The sequence below is a fragment of the Schistocerca americana genome, chromosome 1 (genome assembly GCF_021461395.2).
Source record: "Schistocerca americana isolate TAMUIC-IGC-003095 chromosome 1, iqSchAmer2.1, whole genome shotgun sequence".
Lineage (NCBI taxonomy): Eukaryota > Metazoa > Arthropoda > Insecta > Orthoptera > Acrididae > Schistocerca > Schistocerca americana.
Window position 1 is genome coordinate 550,311,656 of NC_060119.1, and position 20,058 is coordinate 550,331,713.

General features: G+C 40.0%; 1 protein-coding gene across 2 annotated transcripts in view; it reads left to right on the forward strand.

Moving 5' to 3' along the window:
• Positions 1 to 20,058, forward strand: part of LOC124624779 (WD repeat-containing protein 35) — a 199,388-nt gene that overhangs the window by 116,114 nt on the left and 63,216 nt on the right. For both annotated transcript variants that reach the window (XM_047149129.1, XM_047149130.1), the window contains exons 10-13: positions 4,862 to 4,990; positions 5,073 to 5,164; positions 8,316 to 8,497; positions 9,679 to 9,952. In XM_047149129.1, the coding sequence (XP_047005085.1) occupies positions 4,862 to 4,990; positions 5,073 to 5,164; positions 8,316 to 8,497; positions 9,679 to 9,952 (677 nt within the window). The remainder of the gene's footprint in view (positions 1 to 4,861; positions 4,991 to 5,072; positions 5,165 to 8,315; positions 8,498 to 9,678; positions 9,953 to 20,058) is intronic.

The following is a 20,058-nucleotide window of genomic DNA, read 5'->3' on the forward strand; positions in this document are numbered from 1 at the left end:
GAAACTTCCTGGCAGATTAAAACTGTGCGCCTGACTGGGACTCAAACTCGAGACTGTTGACTTTCGCAGGCAAGTGCTTCAGTAGCTCAGTCGGTACAGCACTTGCCCCCGAAAGGCAAAGGTACGGAGTTCGGGTCTCGATCCGCTAGACAGTTTTAATCTGCCAGGAAGTTTCAGCTTGTTGGTTGTCATGTCCACATAGAATGCACCTCCATGGTTGCAGCTTAATTTGTAGACCACACGACTGGTTTCACAGGTAGCCCTGCCTGTGATGGGACAGGTGATGTTTGTGATTGGAGTGGAGTAAGTGGTGGTGGGAGGATGTATGGGACAGGTCTTGCATCTAAGTCTATTACTAGGTCTATGCAGTGATGAGCAGTCCCTCCAGAAACATACTGAGGGGCTCTCTGGGGCCTTTATTTTATACTCCCAACCTTGTACAAAAACAAATCTCCCATGCCTTCTCTTTCCAGTCACCCACCACCTCCCAAAGTCTCACTGTTTAGACACAGAGGTACCTCAGCCCATATCAAACCTACTAACCACCAGCAATAGGTCCACTTTGACAGCTGCCACTTGTTCCATAGCAAGAAGCCCCTTTCATACAGCCTAGCCACTCATGGTCACCACAAATGCAATGACAAGTGGTCCATCTCAAAATATAGTAAGGGTCTCACTGAGGCCTTTACAGGCCTTAATTATCATAACAAACTTGTACAAAAACAAATCTCCCGTGTCTTATCATTGCAGTTGCCCACCACCTCCCAAAGTTTCACTGCCTCGACACAGAAAAGCATTCTCCTCATAACTCAGTACCACCCAGGACTGGAGCAATTTAATTACATTCTCTGCCAGGGTTTTGACTACCTTTCGCCATGTCCTGAAATGAGAAATGTTCTGCCCACTATCCCTCCCACCCATCCCACAGTGGTATTCCGCAATCCACCAAACCTACACAATATACTAGTCCATCCCTACACAACCCCTGTTCCCAGTCTCTTACCTCATGGCTCATATTCCTGTGATAGACGTAGATGCAAGATGTGTCCCATGCATCCTCCCACCACTACCTACTCCAGTCTGGTCACAAACATCACCTATCCCATCAAAGGCAGGCCTACCTGTGAAACCAATTGTGTGATCTACAAGTTAAGCTGCAACCAATGTGCTGTATTCTATGTGAGCATGACAATCAATAAGCTGGTCTGTCCGCATGAATGGCCACTGACAAACTGTTGCCAAGGAACAACTAGATCACTCTGTTGCTGAGCATGCTGCCCAACATGACATTCTTCATTTCAATGACTGCTTCACAGCCTGTGCCATATTGCCATATGAATCCTTTCCACCCACACCAGCTTCTCTGAACTGCGCAGATGGGAACCCTCCCTGCAATATATCCTGTGTTCTCATAACCCCCTAACCTGAACCTTAGTTAGTCATTGTCCTCACTCATCTAGCCCCTTCCCTGTTCGCACTCCAGCACTACACACCCCTCTATTCCACCAACGCATCCAGTCTTTTTACTTCTCTCCTTTTCCACAACCCCCTCCCCCCCCCTCCCCCAAAAAAAAACCCCCCTCACCCTCCGTCTAACCCCTCAACTCCACTGAGACCTAGCTGCCCTTCCCTCTCTCCACCTTGACCCTGCAGGCTCCCCAGCAGCACTTTACCGTCCCCCACACCTATCCTGCTATCCCTCCCCCTTCCTGCCACAACCTCCTCCTTACCTCTACCCAGTTGCCTCTCCCATCATGCTCTGCTGCTGCTTGTAGTGTGGCCTCATCTGCCAGAGACTGTGTGTGTGTGTGTGTGTGTGTGTGTGTGTGTGTGAGAGAGAGAGAGAGAGAGAGAGAGAGAGAGAGATGCATGCATGCGTGTGCACGTGCGCGTGTGTGTGTGTGTGTGGGGGGGGGGGGGGGTGGCACGCGTGTGCATGAGCGCATCTGTCGTCTATTTTTGACAAAGGCCTTTTTGGCCAAAAGCTTATTTTGTGACAGTCTTTTTGTTGTGCCTATCTCTGACTGAGCATCTCCGCTATTTGGTGAGTAGCAGCTATCGTTTTCATAAAATTAAAAATATGGTACAGAACAGCTGGGCATTACATGCCTTCTGGAGGCGAAATTTCAGTACTGCCATCTGACACATACAACAGTACATACACTTCTTAGCTTTTGGGATTAGTAGTTCTGTCCTCAAGGAGGAGAGAGTGATAGGTTGGGGAAGTCTGAAAAGAAAGAGTGGCACATGACTTGAACCCCAGGATGGGAGCGACCCACTTTTCTGTGAGCACCAGAGGAAATCACAATTCTTGACACTTAAATCCCTGCTAATTCCTGTCCTCAGCTGCACTCTTACCCCTCTCTTGCACTCACCTTACAGTCTCCTTTCATTTTCTGCCCAATTCCTTTGCTATCCCTTTTGTTTTGGTAATGACACGAACTTTATTTCACAGTTTTATGAGGACTTCTGTTAGAATATGAATAAAAGACTGGAATTGTCAAAGCAAATTTATTAGAAAAATCTTAAACTACTCTTCATATTACTTCTCTGCATGATCACCATTCAGATTTAAGTATTTATGTTATGTCTTAATGAGGCAATAAGTTACCTCTTCATAAAATTCTACAACCTGAGATTGCAGCCAGCCCTTGACAGTATCCTGAAGATCTTCGTTGGATGCAGAAGACTAGGCATTGAGCCACTTTTTCATGTGCTTGAATAGTTACCTAGGGCTAAGTCTGAGCTGTTGGAAGATCATTCAAAAATGTTCCTTTTGAACTGACACATCAATTCTTGTGTTTGCTAGGTATCAGAGACACAGTACCAGCAGTCAGAGGAGTCCATGTCACTTATTTTGATTGGGTTTTCTCAATTTTCTTGATATCTCATTGTAGGATTCAGAATTGACTGTCCTTTCACATTCCATAAAATCAGTAAACAAGATTTCTTTAACATACTAAAAGTTACTAGATGTAGGCATCCAGCTGACTGTGTTCTTTGTTATTGAATGGATTTCTCATTTGATAAAACTGTCAAGCACAACATGCATTTTGAATGGCTGCTGTGGGCAACCTAAAAGAAATGTGGTTTTCTTGCTGTACCTTCTCTAAGCACTGTGACCACTGACCTACTGCATGAGACAGTGTGACGATTGCATCCCTCCCCAACCCCTCCCCTGTCTTTTCTCCTTCTCCTGCAACATGAAAATGGAGGTTGTTTTCTGGATAGCACTCATGCAGACACCAGATCAGGTGGCTGCCATATAACACTTGTGCCCTCCAACCATATGGACTTTGCATCCTTTTTGATGGTTGAGGGTGATATTAAAGCCTTGAAGCCTAAGTAATTTACTTCCCGTTCACCCCTCCCAGCCCACCCTACACCCTACTCTCTCTCTCTCTCTCTCTCTCTCTCTCCCCCTCTCTCTCTCTCTGTCTCTGTCTCTGTTTTTCATGTTCCAGTTCCTGAATTTTGTGATTTTTTTTCCTCATGATTAATTCTCATTTTTTCACTACCTGACAGAGCCACCTTTCACACTTTGTCACACACCACTTACCTGCTCCCTCTTTGCCACCCATCTCTCACCCTGCCCCTCCCAGTTGCCTCTGCCCTTTCTTCTCTCACACCTCAGCCATCTCCACTGGCAGTCTCTCATGAGCAACCAGTCACACTGTTGCTTCATAATTATTCATTTGTATGTGTTTGCATGTGTGTGTGTGTGTGTGTGTGTGTGAGGGAGAGAGGGAGAGAGAGAGATGTTTAAACTACAAAATGAGTGAGAACTTGCTAAACATGTAGTGTTGTCATTTCCTATTGTTGTAATAATCCACTAAATACATATTATTGTTGGAAAAAGCTTGTGAAAGATTTCATAGTTAGTCCCATGAAAACACATTAATTCCCTTTTTTCATTATATATGAAATTCAAAATCAAATCTATTTTTGTTACACAAAAAAAGTCGGGTATTCCAGGCAGACATGAAATATGGCCTTATCACAAATGGTCTAGTTCTAACAGATTGGCATAGTTTTCAGCATTTTTCAATATTAAGTTAGCAAACTATGTATGATGTGGACAATCATCTGACTGAAAGATATGCACCATTTTCAATTTGTAACTGCATAGGTGTTAGGACATCAGGCACTATGGCTTTCAGCATGTGCAGTTGTTATCCCAGGGCATGAACTGATTTCCTCAGACTTATCACAAATGACCCCTGTTCGTGGTTGGTGGTGTGCAGGATATTCAGGGGGGGGGGGGGGGGGGGGGCGCACACTCGCCCTCACACTGCCTGAAATACTGTAGATGGCATTTTGATTTTGGCCAGCCACAAGACATACTGCCTTCTCTTGCACGAATTACATCCTCTTGCCCTGGCAGTTGCAATTCAACTGTCATGAACAGCTACAGTTGTTCCATCTTTTTCGTGAGTGTGTCTTGGATATTTTACCTCTTGTGTTGATATTTTGACTGGAAACCTTTCAGCAGTTCTCAAGACTAATAATGTTTTGGATGCACTCCGAAAAAATGATAAAATATTCTATCCAGCAGGCATACTTCAAGAAACACAGTTACAGTTGCATTTGGTATGTACAGTTGCACAAGCACACTACATATGGCCCATCACCTCACAAAACTTTTGGTGTTCCTCCATGTCGTTATATTAACCTTGTGACGTCCAAGCCACTAGTGTCCAAGATATATGGCATTTCTTTTTCTAGGGTTCATCCCTGGAACCCAGTAAAATAGATGGGATTCAGTTTTTAAATTGAGAAAACAAACCTTTATGGTCTGAAAGTAGATATTTCTGTAAGTCTGACTGGCTTCTTCACACTAATCATTATTTTGTGGTTTCAGCAAAATACACAGATATTGAACCTCTTTGGACTGCTATGAACTCATCCCACGTGTTTGCAGCATCACACAGCAACTTTTTACTTTGGCATTATCGAACACCTAAATCTCGTTCAACATTTGCAGCACTAAGTAAGTCACAGAATCACCATTTTACATTATGTATAATTGGCTGAAAATATTATTTAGACTGACAATGAAAAAAACTGTTTAGGTTCCCGACAGCGCAAGGAGAGATTGTACCATATTGATGACACTCCATCTGGCGTTGCCGAAGTTATTCAAGATCTTGATAGGTCTTATGAGGTAGTATTTCATAATCAACTTGTACAAGCGAAACTTGAACATGAATAATTATAATATAAAATTTTACATCATTCAGTAACAATAGATTCCATCATCAAGTACATGTTATCCACATCTGGGATAGGCAATCTTATGGCAAGACACACTGGTTCCAATTACATACATGTAGGTGTATTAAGAGTTATGTCTTAAGTATATTTGTTGACTGCAAGTTACTTTAAGTAAGTGTGTTGTGTTGTCATGTTCGTGTTGTCTAATGATGAGAGAAGGGAGAAAGTGAAACCCAGTGCTGGCATGTAGCCTACTTCTCTGGAGTAGCACCAAAGGTAAGGCTGGGCTTGATATCCCTGTACAGGAACTTTATGTCACTGTCTCTCCTCCCTTGCCAGCTAAATTTCTTCTACCATCTGTTCACTAAGGTGTGGATACTGTCATTTCCAGTCAATAATGGTGTAATAACATTACCCTGACAAATACCTATCCAGATGTGGAAAATATGGAGCCAAAGGCATGTTAAGCCTCAAAACACAAAGTACAATATTAATAAATAATGACTATGGTGCTCAAGCTGTTGTTTTTAAAACTATTGTTCTATACATTCATAGCAGATCTACTGCTTTCAAAGTTTGATAATATATCTACTGGTCTGTTGTTTAAATTGCAGTTATTGCTGTTTCATGTGGAAATTATAATGAATAATCTATTCACATTAGTTAGTTGCTGTTCCAGTTTCAATAAGAACACTTTATATATTATCTCTTACATATATTATTCAGTGCTTTCATTAAACTTTATGCATCATTCAGAAAAAAATAGCTGCATCACAGTTAAATTTTTACAAAGCATCAGTTACGTTAACTGTAAATATTCATCTGATATTTATTTTACCACTGGGTTCAGGATTTAAAATATTCAAATTTAGGGAAAACTAATCCCCGAGAGTGTAGTAGAACCTGTGAGCAATAGATTGAAACACTAAATAGTATTTACAATGGTGAGTCAGTAAATAAGATGTAAACACCATATTAAATTTTGTAACAAAGTTTCTTAGGGTCACAGCATATGTAAGGTGTAAGATAATCGATATATTATGATATTCCACAGTAGGTGATTAGGGAACAGTTGCCAGTGCGAGATTACAAGTACTGTACAGAGCAATATGTCACTAGAACAGCGCACCATTGTGAAACATTTTTGGACCATGGGACTTTGTGTAGGAAGAACATCATGATATATGTTCTCTATATGGTGAGGACTGTATTTTGCGGAAACCTGTTCTCAGTTAGATACAGGTATTCATCAAAAGATGAAGTACCACAAGCAAGAATCATCCTAGTCCCCTCTGGAATTTTTCAATGATACCAAATTGCAGTGTGTGAAATAAATGATTTGCAAGGATCTTGACATGCTGCATACCCAGGTTCTTTTCAAGACCTGTGTACAACATTATGTGTTAGCAGTTGAATTTTAGTAAAGTTTGTGTACATTAGGCATTCTGCTGGTTGACCTCAGAAGTAAAAATGGAGCAGTATGTGCCTATCTGAGTAGCACCTCATGTGTTACAGTTAAGAAGGAGATGGCTTCTTAATACAGATCATTATAGGGGACTAGTCACAGGTTCACTACTGGAAACCTGGGCAAAAGTGATCATCCATGGAATGGAAACATCCCTTCTCCCTGGCTAAAAAAAGGGTTCGAGGTAATTCCATTGGCAGGTAAGGTTACTTGGGACATGCAGTAGGTCATATTGCTTAAATTCCAGCCTCATGGTGAGACTGTTAATTCTGCATCCTACTCTACCAATCTGCGGGAATTATAACAAGCTACACACAACTGATGACCCAGACTCTTGACAGTGAGTGTGATTCCTTAGGATGACAATATGTGCCCTCACACAGCAAGACTAACATTGGGGTTATTTCAAATGTTCCATTGGGAATACATGGAACATCCACTGTACAACTGCTACATAGTTTCCATTGGCTTTGTTTGGGTCTCTCAAAACCCTTTGGTGGTGCAGCACTTAGAAGGCACTGAGGCCATAACCTGAGAGGTTACTCATTAGATACAACAGCTACCACATGAATTCTTTGCTGCAGACTTTCAAGGCCCTGTCAAGTGAGGGGATAAGTGTTTAAATTTACAGGTGGAATATGGTGAAAAGTACTGCTGTCACTTCATTATGTTGCGACTTACTTATCGACTCACTGTTGTATTCATCTTCTGAATTCTGAGAAAGAACAGTAATGGCTGAATAATGTTATCTTCCCCATGTATTTATTGATCACTTAATTGTATTGTAGTATTGTATACTTAATACTTGTAGTATTAAGAGACTCTTTCTTTCTTAAAGGTGCTTGTTTTCTCTGTAAGAGAAAAACTCCCAGTAATAGTTCAAAATCTAGTTAATCTTATGCCTTGTGCACCTCTTTTAATCTCTCATTCTGTCTTGATCTACTTGAATAACATATCACATAACTTTAAGTGGAGTTTGTATGAAGCATTTGTAAATATTTAAGTTTTCTGCAGTGCACCAGAAAGATTTGACCACCGTGGCAGAAAGCAGTCAATATAAACTAACAACATGCTGTCAACAACTAAATTTAAAGACAGTATATAAAACACATACTGGCATCTAAAGAGCAACCTTTCAGGTTCAAAACCATTAATTACTCTGTTTTAAATAAATTTAAATCATAGTAGCTGTCAGCTTTTTCCAGTAAGAAATTACCTGAATTTTATAAGACATGTAAGTCTCATATTTTCACTTTTTTAAGCAATAGTAAATGTAAATTTTCAAACCTATCAGGAGGATTCTGAAACCATCCTAGATTACTTAGATTAACACAGTGTAACAAAGTACAGTTTTCTACAACTTTGTTAAAGTATTACTTTTCTCATGTTTTTAATCCTTATAAATCATATTTTATTTAATTTTCTTCATTTTATTTTTCTAACTTAACTCTTATGTCTCCCAAATACATAACATTCTAAGATCAGTGTCAAAAGTTATTTTTCTTTTAAAGTTTTGCACACCTCTTATCTCATTTACCTTTACTTCCTGTACTTCTGAAGAAAGAAGAAACTTTCTTAAAAATTGTCATAAAATTCAGTATAACATATTTTTAATCCTTTAATGTTTTTGTTACAGCCTACCACTAACATGCAAGAAACAGGTGATCCAATTTGTTGTATGTGTGCCACAGACAAAATGCTTGTGATTGGTAGAGAGTCAGGCATGTTGCAGCGCTATTCACTACCACAAGTAGCACTTACCAACAGGTATTCACTGAGCACCAGACCGTACAAACTGTCTATCAACTGCAACTCAACGTAAGATGCTTTTATGTTTATATTTAATGAATAGTTCATAACTATATATTAACTTATTTTGTAAGCCAACCCTCATTGTAACAAGGACACTTTCACCCTTCTTCATTTTATAGAATTTGATCGTTATTTCATTTGTTAATTTTGTAATAGAAAAAGTATGTCTTTCCTTATGTAAATGCTCAACATATACTGGTCAAGTTTGCCAGTTACTCTTGGTAGAACAAGTTCCTAATGGAAAGCAGGTCTGTCTCTCATTTGTTGTCTTGCTGATCATGCTCTTCACATCTCATATCTCATAATGAAGGAGAATATTCAGGAATGGGGTGCAAGGCAAGGTATTGTGTGAATACACACATTTGATTAACCCAGTTTCTATTTTAGACCAAATATCAGTTCTCTGTGTGATCTCATTGTCTTCCCCATGGAGTTGCACCAATGTAATGTTCTTATGTGTCCAGCTGTGTGAATTTTTCAAAATGGTGTGACATTTTGATAAGTGTCACTCTCATCACCTTCTTGTGAGTCCCTTAGTAGAAGGTGATAAGAATGACATTGATCAAAATGGTGTGACATTTTGAGAAACTCATCTGACTGTAAAGTCAATAAATTTATATTAATCTGTTCTCTACATTGGCAAATCACTGAACATGAGGCAGAAGCCAATCTGTCTTATTTATATATAAAGTTGACATTAAGGCTACATACCTTCATTATATATCCTTCAGATTAATTTGCATTTGGGATATACATTCGTGTGCTCCAACTTTTACTAAATGTTATTGTATGCAATTTTCATTGGTTTTTATATTTTATTCTTTTTTACTGAAAAAGTAAATTAATGAGCAACAGTGTGCATCTTAAAGCGACTTGTTAACAGACTGTTGCTGTTAAAATTTGAGATTATGGAGGAAACATTGTAAGACCACACTTTTAATTTTTCTCTGCTTATTTCATGGCATAATATTTAATATAAACAGTAGCACTTACTATAGTTAACAAAGCAGCATGCTTCTACTTTTATCTCTTATTTCAGCAGTATTATATTTTACAAAAGTACAGTAGTACACCATATTTCCTTGTACTTATATTTTCTTTTGAAGACAATGTAACTATTAAAACTAATTTCTTTTACACACCTATCTTTTTATCTTATAATTTGAATACACCTTTCTGTTGTGCAGGAGACTGGCAGTAATTGATGTAACTGGTGTTCTCACATTTTTGGACTTGGAATCCTATCCAATTTTTGGTAGCCCTAGAGATTCAGTGAATAATTCAGGCAGCCCAGGTTACAAGGAGCTTAGTAAATTTGAGAGAAAAGATGTGTGGGCTGTGCAGTGGGCCAGTGACAATCCTGAATTATTGGCTATAATGGAGAAGACACGCATGTATGTGTTACGTGGACTTGAACCAGAAGAACCTATACTCAGCTCTGGATATATTTGTTCATTTCAGGTGATGATTTTTTCCTTATATTATGTCAAAATACAAAAATCCAACAATGGAAAGTCTAGGATGGAAAAACAACCACGTGGAAAAGATAGATTTCTACTCACCATATAGAGCAGGCATTGAGTCATAGACAGGCACTATGAAAAAAGTTGCTAAAATATTAAAGCTTTCAGACAAAGTCATTCTTCCACAGTAGAAAACACATGGCCACTGTCTCGTGGCACTAGAATCTGGCTGTAGTGCCCTGAGACAGTGACCAACTGTACTTGTGTGAATGAGTGTGTGTGAGTAGCAGTGATTGATAGGATCATAGTGAGACTGAAATTGTTGTTGAGCTTTCAGAGAATGGACTTTAGAGCCAACTAATACCACACACACACACACACACACACACACACACACACACACACACACACACTGGAGTGAACAAGAAGATAAAGGAGCCCTGAGCATGGCTTCAACATCTATCACCATGCTCAAAAACGAAGAAGAAGATACTACCTACAATCCTACCCACCCTCTCCCAAAGTGCTGTTCCACCACCCACCCAATTTGTCAACTACTCTGGTCCATCCTTAAGTCACACCTCCTCCCAACTTCCTACCACATTGGTGATATCCCTGTAGGAAATTCAGATTCAAGACCTGTACTAAGCTCCCAACCAGCTCATTCTGTTCCAGGAATGTCATAATGTCCTGCCTTATTAGGATGTAGGCCACCTGTGAAAGTAGTTATGTGATATAGCCCCTGTGATGTAACTTTTGCATTGCCATTAATATGGGCATGACCACCCAGTGGCAAAAATGCTGCTGAGCAAAACATACTTTACTTCTGTGAATACTTCACAGCTGTGCCTGCTTCCAGGTTTTCTGAATTGCATATACGAGGTGCATTCAAGTTCTAAGGCCTCCGATTTTTTTCTCCGGACTATAGAAACGTGCGGATTGTTTTAAAATGAGGCCGCGGTCATTGTCAATATGTCCCAGAGATGGCAGCATCGTACAGCAGATGGAATTTTACCGCCAGCGGCGAGAATGAGAACTGTTTTAAATACTTAAAATGGCGACGTTTTCCTTACTTGAACAGCGTGCAATCATTCGTTTTCTGAATTTGCGTGGTGTGAAACTGATTGAAATTCATCGACAGTTGAAGGAGACGTGGTGATGGAGTTATGGATGTGTCAAAAGTGCATTCGTGGGTGCGACAGTTTAATGAAGGCAGAACATCGTGTGACAACAAACCGAAACAACCTTGGGCTCGCACAAGCCGGTCTGACGACATGATCGAGAAAGTGACTTTTGGCTTTTTCCAACAATGAAAGACACTCTCCGTGGCCGCACATTCACCAGCCGTACTGCTATTGCCTCAGCGATTTTCCAGTGGTCAAAACAGACTCCTAAAGAAGCCTTCGCCGCTGCCATGGAATCAAGGCGTCAGTGTTGTGAAAAATGTGTACGTCTGCAGGGCGATTACATTGAGAAGTAACGCCAGTTTCATCGATTTCGGGTGAGTGGTTAAGTAGAAAAAAAATTGGAGGCCTTAGAACTTGAATGCACCTCGTACATGGGGGTTGTCCTTACAACAGATCCTTCAGTCTGGTGTTCTTCGTAGCTTCAGTCTCTAGTAGCCCCTGTTTCATTCTTACCTTCACCTACTTGTCTCAGCCTCTTACTTCACTTCATTAACCAACAATTACACTTTCTTTTTGTTAATGTCCCTCTTCCTCTGTTCTGCCCACCCCCTTCCCCCTCTTTCCCTCTCCTGACCCGTTCCTTTGATTCGTTATACGCCACATAACTCCTCCTGCATGTCCAGAGTGAGTTTGTCAGTACCAAATTTCTGTATTGTGATCTTAGTGCCTCTCTCTCCCAGCCAATAGCCACCCTTCCCTTCACCCCTCATCACCCCCCCCCCCCCCCCCCCTACCTCCTTTCTCACTCAGCCATGCCATCAGACTCAACCTTTCATCCCAACTGGATTGCAGTCCCAGGAAAATATAGCCAACAAGGTCACTGTAGCCATGTGTGTGTGTGTGTGTGTGTGTGTGTGTGTGTATGTGTGTGTGTGCTATATTATATTAGCTAGCTCTGAAGGAGAATGTTCCCTGAAAGCTCAAGAATGTTTTCAATATTATTCATCTGTCTGTCAACTCTTAGCACCACAACTATACAGTATTCCACCAAAGGCTATCCAATAATATAAAATTTTCACTCATTGTCATTATTCCGATTAAGAACTTTACTTACTGTCAGTTATGAAAAGAAGCAAGAAATGTCATATGTGCAGCTGTTGCTTTCTTGCCTCACACATCAAACCTTGCCACTGACTATCATGTGTGTCTGCTGGGTTACTGTGCATGGGCTGCCAGTGACACCGTGCCCTCCAGTATCAATAGTCCTTACATTAAGCTGAGTAACCACTGCCAAATAATATATGGTATGGGACTAAGGCTTCTAATATATGATTATGCTGCACATCATAATATGAGTCACTTCACTTTGAAGCACAGTGGTGAGAGCGTCCTCTCAACAAACCTACACAGGCTGGATTTGATACATACACACATTGTTGACACTGCTGTTTCATGCATATAAGACAGTAAACTGAATTTCATCCCTGAAAACTTGTCAAATGCCATTAAATTTGTGTCAAGATAGACAGTTTTGACTGCAGCTACTTTGATTTTTATGTTATTGATTGTTGGACAAACAACTGACAAGCACAAAAAATATGCAGTAATTTTAACTGCAACATCATTCCATTGTTATGGATGTAACATTTGTACAATTTACATCCAAGTATTAATGTGAAAGTAAAAAACAGATAGACGTCCATAGAACATTTTTCACGGTGAAAGTTTGATGAAGTGAGCAGTGTTGATTTTCCATTAAACAAAGGAACAGGAAGTGTTACAGATGTAACAAAACCATTTTTCATGGAATGACCTTGAAACAGTTCTATGTTACTGTCATAAATACATGCAAAAAGTTTCAGTGAAGCACCATGAGATATTATTAATATGGTAAAACTTTGAGCTATGCATTAAAACAGGCCCAGGAAACAATATTTGCAATTTGCATAATGAAACTGTAAAGATGACATTCAGTTACATAACAGTTCTTAAAACCAAATGTGACTATGAACCCAAAATGTTTACCTGCTAATATTTTCAATAGTTACATGTTATAACTCTTAATACCTGACAGTAAGTTGATTTGATTTGTGATGTCTGTAGAAATCAATTTTTCTGCCAGTAGGGGCAAAAAAAAAAAAAAAAAAAAAAAAAAAAAAAAATATTTAAGGGAGATATTTCAGGGACTTGTTTTAGTAGTCATGTTTTTAATGGATGTTTAGATAGATCAATGCAAAACCATAATTATGATACATTTTGTTGTAAAAATTGGGTAAAAATACACTGCCACCAATTAAAAATGCATCACCATGAAGGCAGTATGTGACAATTGTCAAATTGGCATGAAGTGTACTATATGTTTCGGAATGTGTATCATTAGATTTCACTTCAGCCACACAGTATAAGTAGGAGAAATGACATATACATTCTGTATATAAGGAAAGGTTATGAAGCCAGTTTTTCATTCAGAGATCACATTTGAATGTTGTTTGCTGGTGAAAAATTTAAGAAATTCACTCATGAAAGAAGTAGAAACATCCATCAACATATGTTAGAATTCATCACTGGCACAGTTGTTTTTTATCATTCTGCAGCATTGCTACACACGTTGGTCAGGATGTTGTGACTGTCATGCGAATGTGGAATTGGTGCATTAGGGAGGACCACATCCGGTGGCATGCAAGATCTCAATGAGCACGTGCAGCTATACAGTGTGATTCACCTGCCCCTACTGCTGATGTTTATGCAACCCGCAATGTTATAGCTTGCCTTCATAAACCACGTGCGCTGATTTTCATATTTTCTCACTCACTCACTCACTACTGTTTAGTCCTACCGAAAAATGAGCAGGGCAATTTTGTAGGAAATTTAATGTCGTTAAATGTGTGCTGGACCACATTTTTGCTAGAGGCCATAATTTTGAGTTATTCAAGAAAAACGTACAGGAGTGACCTTCAAATGCACTCCACTCTCACACTCAGGACCCCACCGGTCAGGATTTCTAGTATGTTGTTCATGGCACTTCCTCATACCACTGTGCAAACGTTTGCAACAGGATGAGTTACTTCCCATATTCAGTCTTTTTTGTTTTCATTGACTGGTCTTATTGCCCCAGCTATATTATTGTGCACTTACAGGTTGCAAAATTAATGCTTATGTAAATTTTATGTGGCAGTTCTGTGAATTTTAACAGTATAAAATAAGCAATTACATTGTTGTGTGTGTCAGGCCTTCTTATTACGAAACAACTGTGCCTGTAAGGATTAAGTTTGGATTGAATTGTCTACATAATTAGTTACGGCATAATATTTACAAAAGTAATTTTTCATTCTTTAAAAAGAATGGCAAGTTTAAATTAATAATTTCAATGAAATACTCAGTAAAGCTGGAGGCGCAATAGTCCAATCAGTAGAGACCAAAAAATATCAAATATCAGGAATAGTTCTTGTAGTCAGAAACTTTTGTACAGTGGCAATAGGGAGTGCCACAAACAACATGCTAGAAATCCTGAATTTTGAGGGCTATGTGTAGGGTGGAGTGCATTTGAAGATCACTTTCATACATTCTTCTTGAATAACTCAAAAATCATGGCCTCCAGCTAAAACATATCCCAGTATAAAATTTATAATTGCATTACATTTCCTACAGAAAAGTTTCTGGTCATTTTTTCGTAGTAAAAATAGTTTGCCTGTAACAAATGAGAGAATATGAAAATGTCACTTGTGGCTTATGAAGACCAGTTATAACACTGCAATATGCATAGAATGACAGCAGTCAGGGCAGCTGAATCATCCTGTACATGCTACATGTTTTCGTGGCTGTACTTTATAGTACAGTCGTGTCAAATACATTGAGTCAGAAAATTTGCTTGTCTGCAGCAAGAGAGGTATGCAAATAGTGCGACAAAGTCTGGAGAATTACAGACTGTCACCATGGTGACCATTATTGCAGTTTCCCTTTACATGACAGCTGGTGGGTACTGGACACAGGAGTGAGAACACATCATCTTTTCAGACTAGTTCCAGTTCTACTTAAAGCATCACAAGTGACTATTCATGTTCAGAGGCTTTGAGCAGAAGGAATGTTTCCATATTACATTTGCCATCATCACAAAGGGTCAGCACCTAATGTGATGCTATGGAGTGCGCGCGGAGTGGCCGCGCAGTTAGAGGCGCCATGTCACGTATTGCACGGCCACTCCTGCCGGAGGTTCGAGTCCTCCCACGGGCATGGTTGTGTGTGTGTGTGTTGTTGTTAGTATAAGTTAGTTTAAGTAGTGTGTAAGTCTAGGGACCGATGACCTCAGCAGTTTGGTCCCTTAGGAATTCACACACATTTGAACCTTTGCTATGGGGTGCCATTGGATACACAACATGATCGCCACTAGTTTGTGTAGTCAACAATATGGATAGGAATCAATACATTTGTGACATGTGAAGACCTATGATTGTGCCCTATCTTCAAGGTCTCAATAATGTTACCTTTTCACAAGATAACACATGTTGTCTGTGCAGCCATGACCTACTTCAGTACAGAGGGTGTTTGACTATTACCCTAGCTAGAGTGTTCTACAGATCTTTCACCCATTGATATCTGTTCATGTGTTACCAATCCAGATCTTTCACCCATAGATATCTGTTCATGTATTACCAAGAGACTGGCACACCACCACTTGCCATCCACTGCATTAATGTTCTTGTATCTGTCATTCGAGCTCAGTTTGATACACTGCCCAGCCAGTTAGAGCTATTGTTGCTGTCAGAGATACAGCTTTGTACTAAATTTCACTTCCTTTGTCTCCCCAAAACACCTACAAAATTAATCACGTGTTCTTTCTACTACATTGTATACAAAATAAGTAAAGCAATGTGCATGTGACAGTTATGTTCAATTTTGCATCAAGAAGGAGTTCTACTGTACTGTTCCAAAATTACCCTTCTGACAGATGAGTGTTTTTAGTTTTCTTCCATGTACTACTAGTCTCTTACTTGAAATATAAGTGGCAGTCGAATGATCATGAAGCAAATGAAGAAAAGTGACTCAACTGTTTATTATTTCAAAAGTAATTGTCATAACTGTATATTTATTCCACTGTGAGACAAGCTGGTCAATGCCTTCATGGAAAAATGTTTGTGGTTGCCTACAGAACAATTATCGTACCTAGTTGTGTACCTCTTCATCTGAAATAAATTGATGGCCACAACTGTCTTCCTTCAGGCCTCCAGAAACATGGAAATCTTGAGAGAGATCAGAACTTTATAGAGGATGTGTGGTCCAGGCCACATGTTGCCAAGGTTGTTTTAACTACACTGCAGAAGTTTCGCTGGAAATCCCTTACACATCCTTGATCGTGATCTCTTCCCATTTGATTTCCATATTTTTGGAGCCCCTAAGAAAAACATTCATATCTGTCTATTTGCTTCGGACAAAGAGGTGTACGCCTGGGTACAATCAGGGTTGCATAGTCAACCGTAAACATTTTTCCATGAAGGCATTGATATTGATAAATGTACTAGCAGTTACAATTATTACTTTTGGAATAATAAACAGTTTACTTACTTTTTTTCCAAATGTCTCATTTTATTTGCCTGTCCCTTATGTAATCTCAAGTCACTGCACAGTGTAAAATAATTTAGGAGTGAAGGAGACAACCCTCCAAATAGTGGAAGCATTGTGAGCATGGTGCCGTTGACAGGCACATAAAACAGAATGAAAACTTTGCAAGCGAACACATGCCCAAGCACATGAACACAAACACACACAAACTCTCTCTCTCTCTCTCTCTCTCTCTCTCTCTCTCTCTCTCTCTCTCTCACACACACACACACACACACACACACACACACACACACACACATTTTTGTAGCTACATTGCGCCAGGTAAACACTCAGTGCCAGGATGGTGGCTTGGCAGGTAGACTGGGCTTGGGAATTGTGTCGGATGGGGTGGGTAGAGACAGAGAGAGAGAGAGAGAGAGAGAGAGAGAGAGAAAGTGGGAGCAGGGGCTGAGGAGGGTAGTTGATGGCTTGGAGGGAGGCAGCAAATGTGCGGGATAGGAACGTGGGAAGGAGAGGCAGAAGGTGTATGGGATAGGAATGTGAAACTTGCCCCCCAGAGCCAGTATGTTCTTGCGCACAAGATGGGAGTGGATTGGGAGAGCTTGACATGACCGAGGAAGCGGGTAACTTTAGGGTAGAGGGTGTAGGTTGGTGGAGATTGAGGCCAGGAGGATTACAGGAGCAGAGGGTGTGCGAAGCTTTGGAAAAGGCCATCACTGTCAGGCACTATCCCCCAGACCTATTTTTGCAAGCAGATATCCCGCATCGTATCCTCACACATCTCTAGTCCTCCCACCAACCCCAAGAACCAATTGCAAAGGAGCATCCTACTCACCACAAATTATCATCCCAGACTGGAGCAACTCAACCATGTCCTTCACCAAGGCTTCAATTATCTATCATCAAGCTTGGAAATGAGGGACATCCTATCCAAGATCCTTCCCATCCTTCCAAAAGTGGTATTCTGATGCCAACATCCATATGTCACTCCCACTCCAAACCTTTGGAAGACCCAAATGTCACAGTGTAAAATAATTTAGGAGTACCTCCCTGGTTCACCCATCCAGTAAATATTACTCTAGTCCCGTCACAGACTTGCCCTATCCCATTGGAGGCAGGGCCATCTGTTGTGAAAGGAGCCACATCATACACAGCTCTGCTGAAATTTCTGCAGAACATATTATGTTGGCATGACCACCAACCAGGTCTCCATCAGAATGAACGGCCACCCCCAAACTGTGGCAAAAAGCAGAGTTGACCACCCAGGGGTGGAACATGCTTCTGAGCACAACATACTCAAGTTTAATGGCTGCTTCAAAACCATTATCATTTGGATGCTTCTTGTACCAGCTTTTCTGAACCACACAGATGGATGTTATCCTTACAACACATCCTCTACTACCATACTCCTCCTGGCCTCAGTGTCCACTAACCCACAGCACCCACACCCTCTACGCAATGGTCTCCCCTTCCTCTGTTCATGTCATCCTCTCCAAATCCATTGCTCCACAACATTGTCATTGGGTGCTGCACAAACTCACTAGGTCTGTTGCCCCATTCCTATCCTGTACACCTGCTTGTATTCCTATCCTGCATACCTGCTACCTCTCTCCAAGCTGTCAGCTACCCTTCACCAGCCCCTCCTTTGACTTCTGTCTCTTTCTCCTTCTACGCACCCCACCTCACACAACCCATAATGCCAGTAGCTGCCAAACTGCAATACTGGCATTGTTTGTTCAACCAGCACAATGTAGCTGCAGAGGTGTGTGTGTGTGTGTGTGTGTGTGTGTGTGTGTGTGTGTGTCTTGTGAAGTATTACTGCATTAGTTTCAGTGAGAAATAAAGAAAACAGCCAAAAAATAAATGACAGAAGTCAGATATTCATAATATTTAATAGTCACTTCTTTGAAGTAGCACAAAAGTTTAGCATGTGCAATTCAAGGGGTAAAGCAGTAGAATACACGCAAGGAGCAATGCCACATGCACATAGGCAATTTGCATTTACTCCATGCCCTGCAAAAGAAATAAGAATGTAATTAACTCTCTCAAAAGCAAAAACTCTCACAGAGTTGATAGTTTTTCAAGTAATGTACTAAAATCATGTTCTTCATAGATATGCAATGTGTTCAGTAGTATATGCAATAGACCATCATCACAAAATATGATTCATTGCAGACAGAAATATGCTGTTGTCAGACCCCTTTATGAGAAAGTTAGCAAGACAGATGTCAGTAATTACCAACTAATTTCACTACTTACATATGTTTCAAATGAACTGGAGAAGAACCATATCCGTGCAAGAACCATAACACATCTCTCAAATTAACGATGTTAGGAAAAGGGTAGATTCTACTGACCGTAAAGGTGACCCGGTGAGTTGTAGACAGGCCAACAAAAAGATTATTACAGATCAGAGCTTTTGGCCAAAGCCTTCTACAGCAAAGAAAACACGCCCACATTCACACAAGCAGGCACTCCTCATGCACACTTGACCACTACCAACAACAGCTCTGACCAGATATTTAGTCAGTATCGGTTTTGATTTTAAAAGATCTCGCCACTGAACATGTTCTTCTTTTTTTTCACTAATCAGATTATACAATATTTAAATGACTAAATATTACTAACTGGTATTTTTTGCCAAATTTTATCTGACTGAACAGTTCACAGTAGTCAACTCGAGAATTTAAAATATTTCATTATTGGAGATCTTTCTGTAACTGGTTTTCATCCTATCCAACCAAAAATCATTAAACCCTAATCTTTCTTCCTTTGTTTTATTTAAAAGGTGGCAGAATATTGCATAAAGAAACCCTGCAAGTTAAAAAAAATGTAACAGTGTCTTCAGAATGGGGAACATTTATTACAAGTGTGGTACAGGAAAGAATATTGGATCCACTGTTGTTCTTGTTGCTATGTAATAACATATATCCAAGAAGCAGATATAGTTCTCTTTGCTGTATAGTTCTCTTTGCTGATGATACAGTTACTATAATGATGCCTAATGGCTGAACTTCAACTCTTGAAAATGTAAATTAATTTTCTTGAAAGTTAATGACTGGTTCTTTGTTAAAATGGACTGTCATTGAACTTAGATAAAACACAATATACACAATTGTGTACTGCAAAAGGCCTAACCACACTCAGTCCTCATGATTCCCTTCTGCAAAATAATAATAAAAACATCCTTTTCATGTTAGCGTGACAGATACTTTCACATAGTACTAGTTCAAATGGTATAGCAGATCGTGTTAGTGAAATAATCAAAGAAAGACTTGAAAGGGATAGAACAATTTATCAGCTTCCTGAACATCCTTCCAACAGCGAGGAAAACAAAATAAACAAGAAAGAAGAACGAAAATACAACGCTGCTGACGTTCCTAATTTAAACTAGAGGTATGTGATGCTGTAAATATGA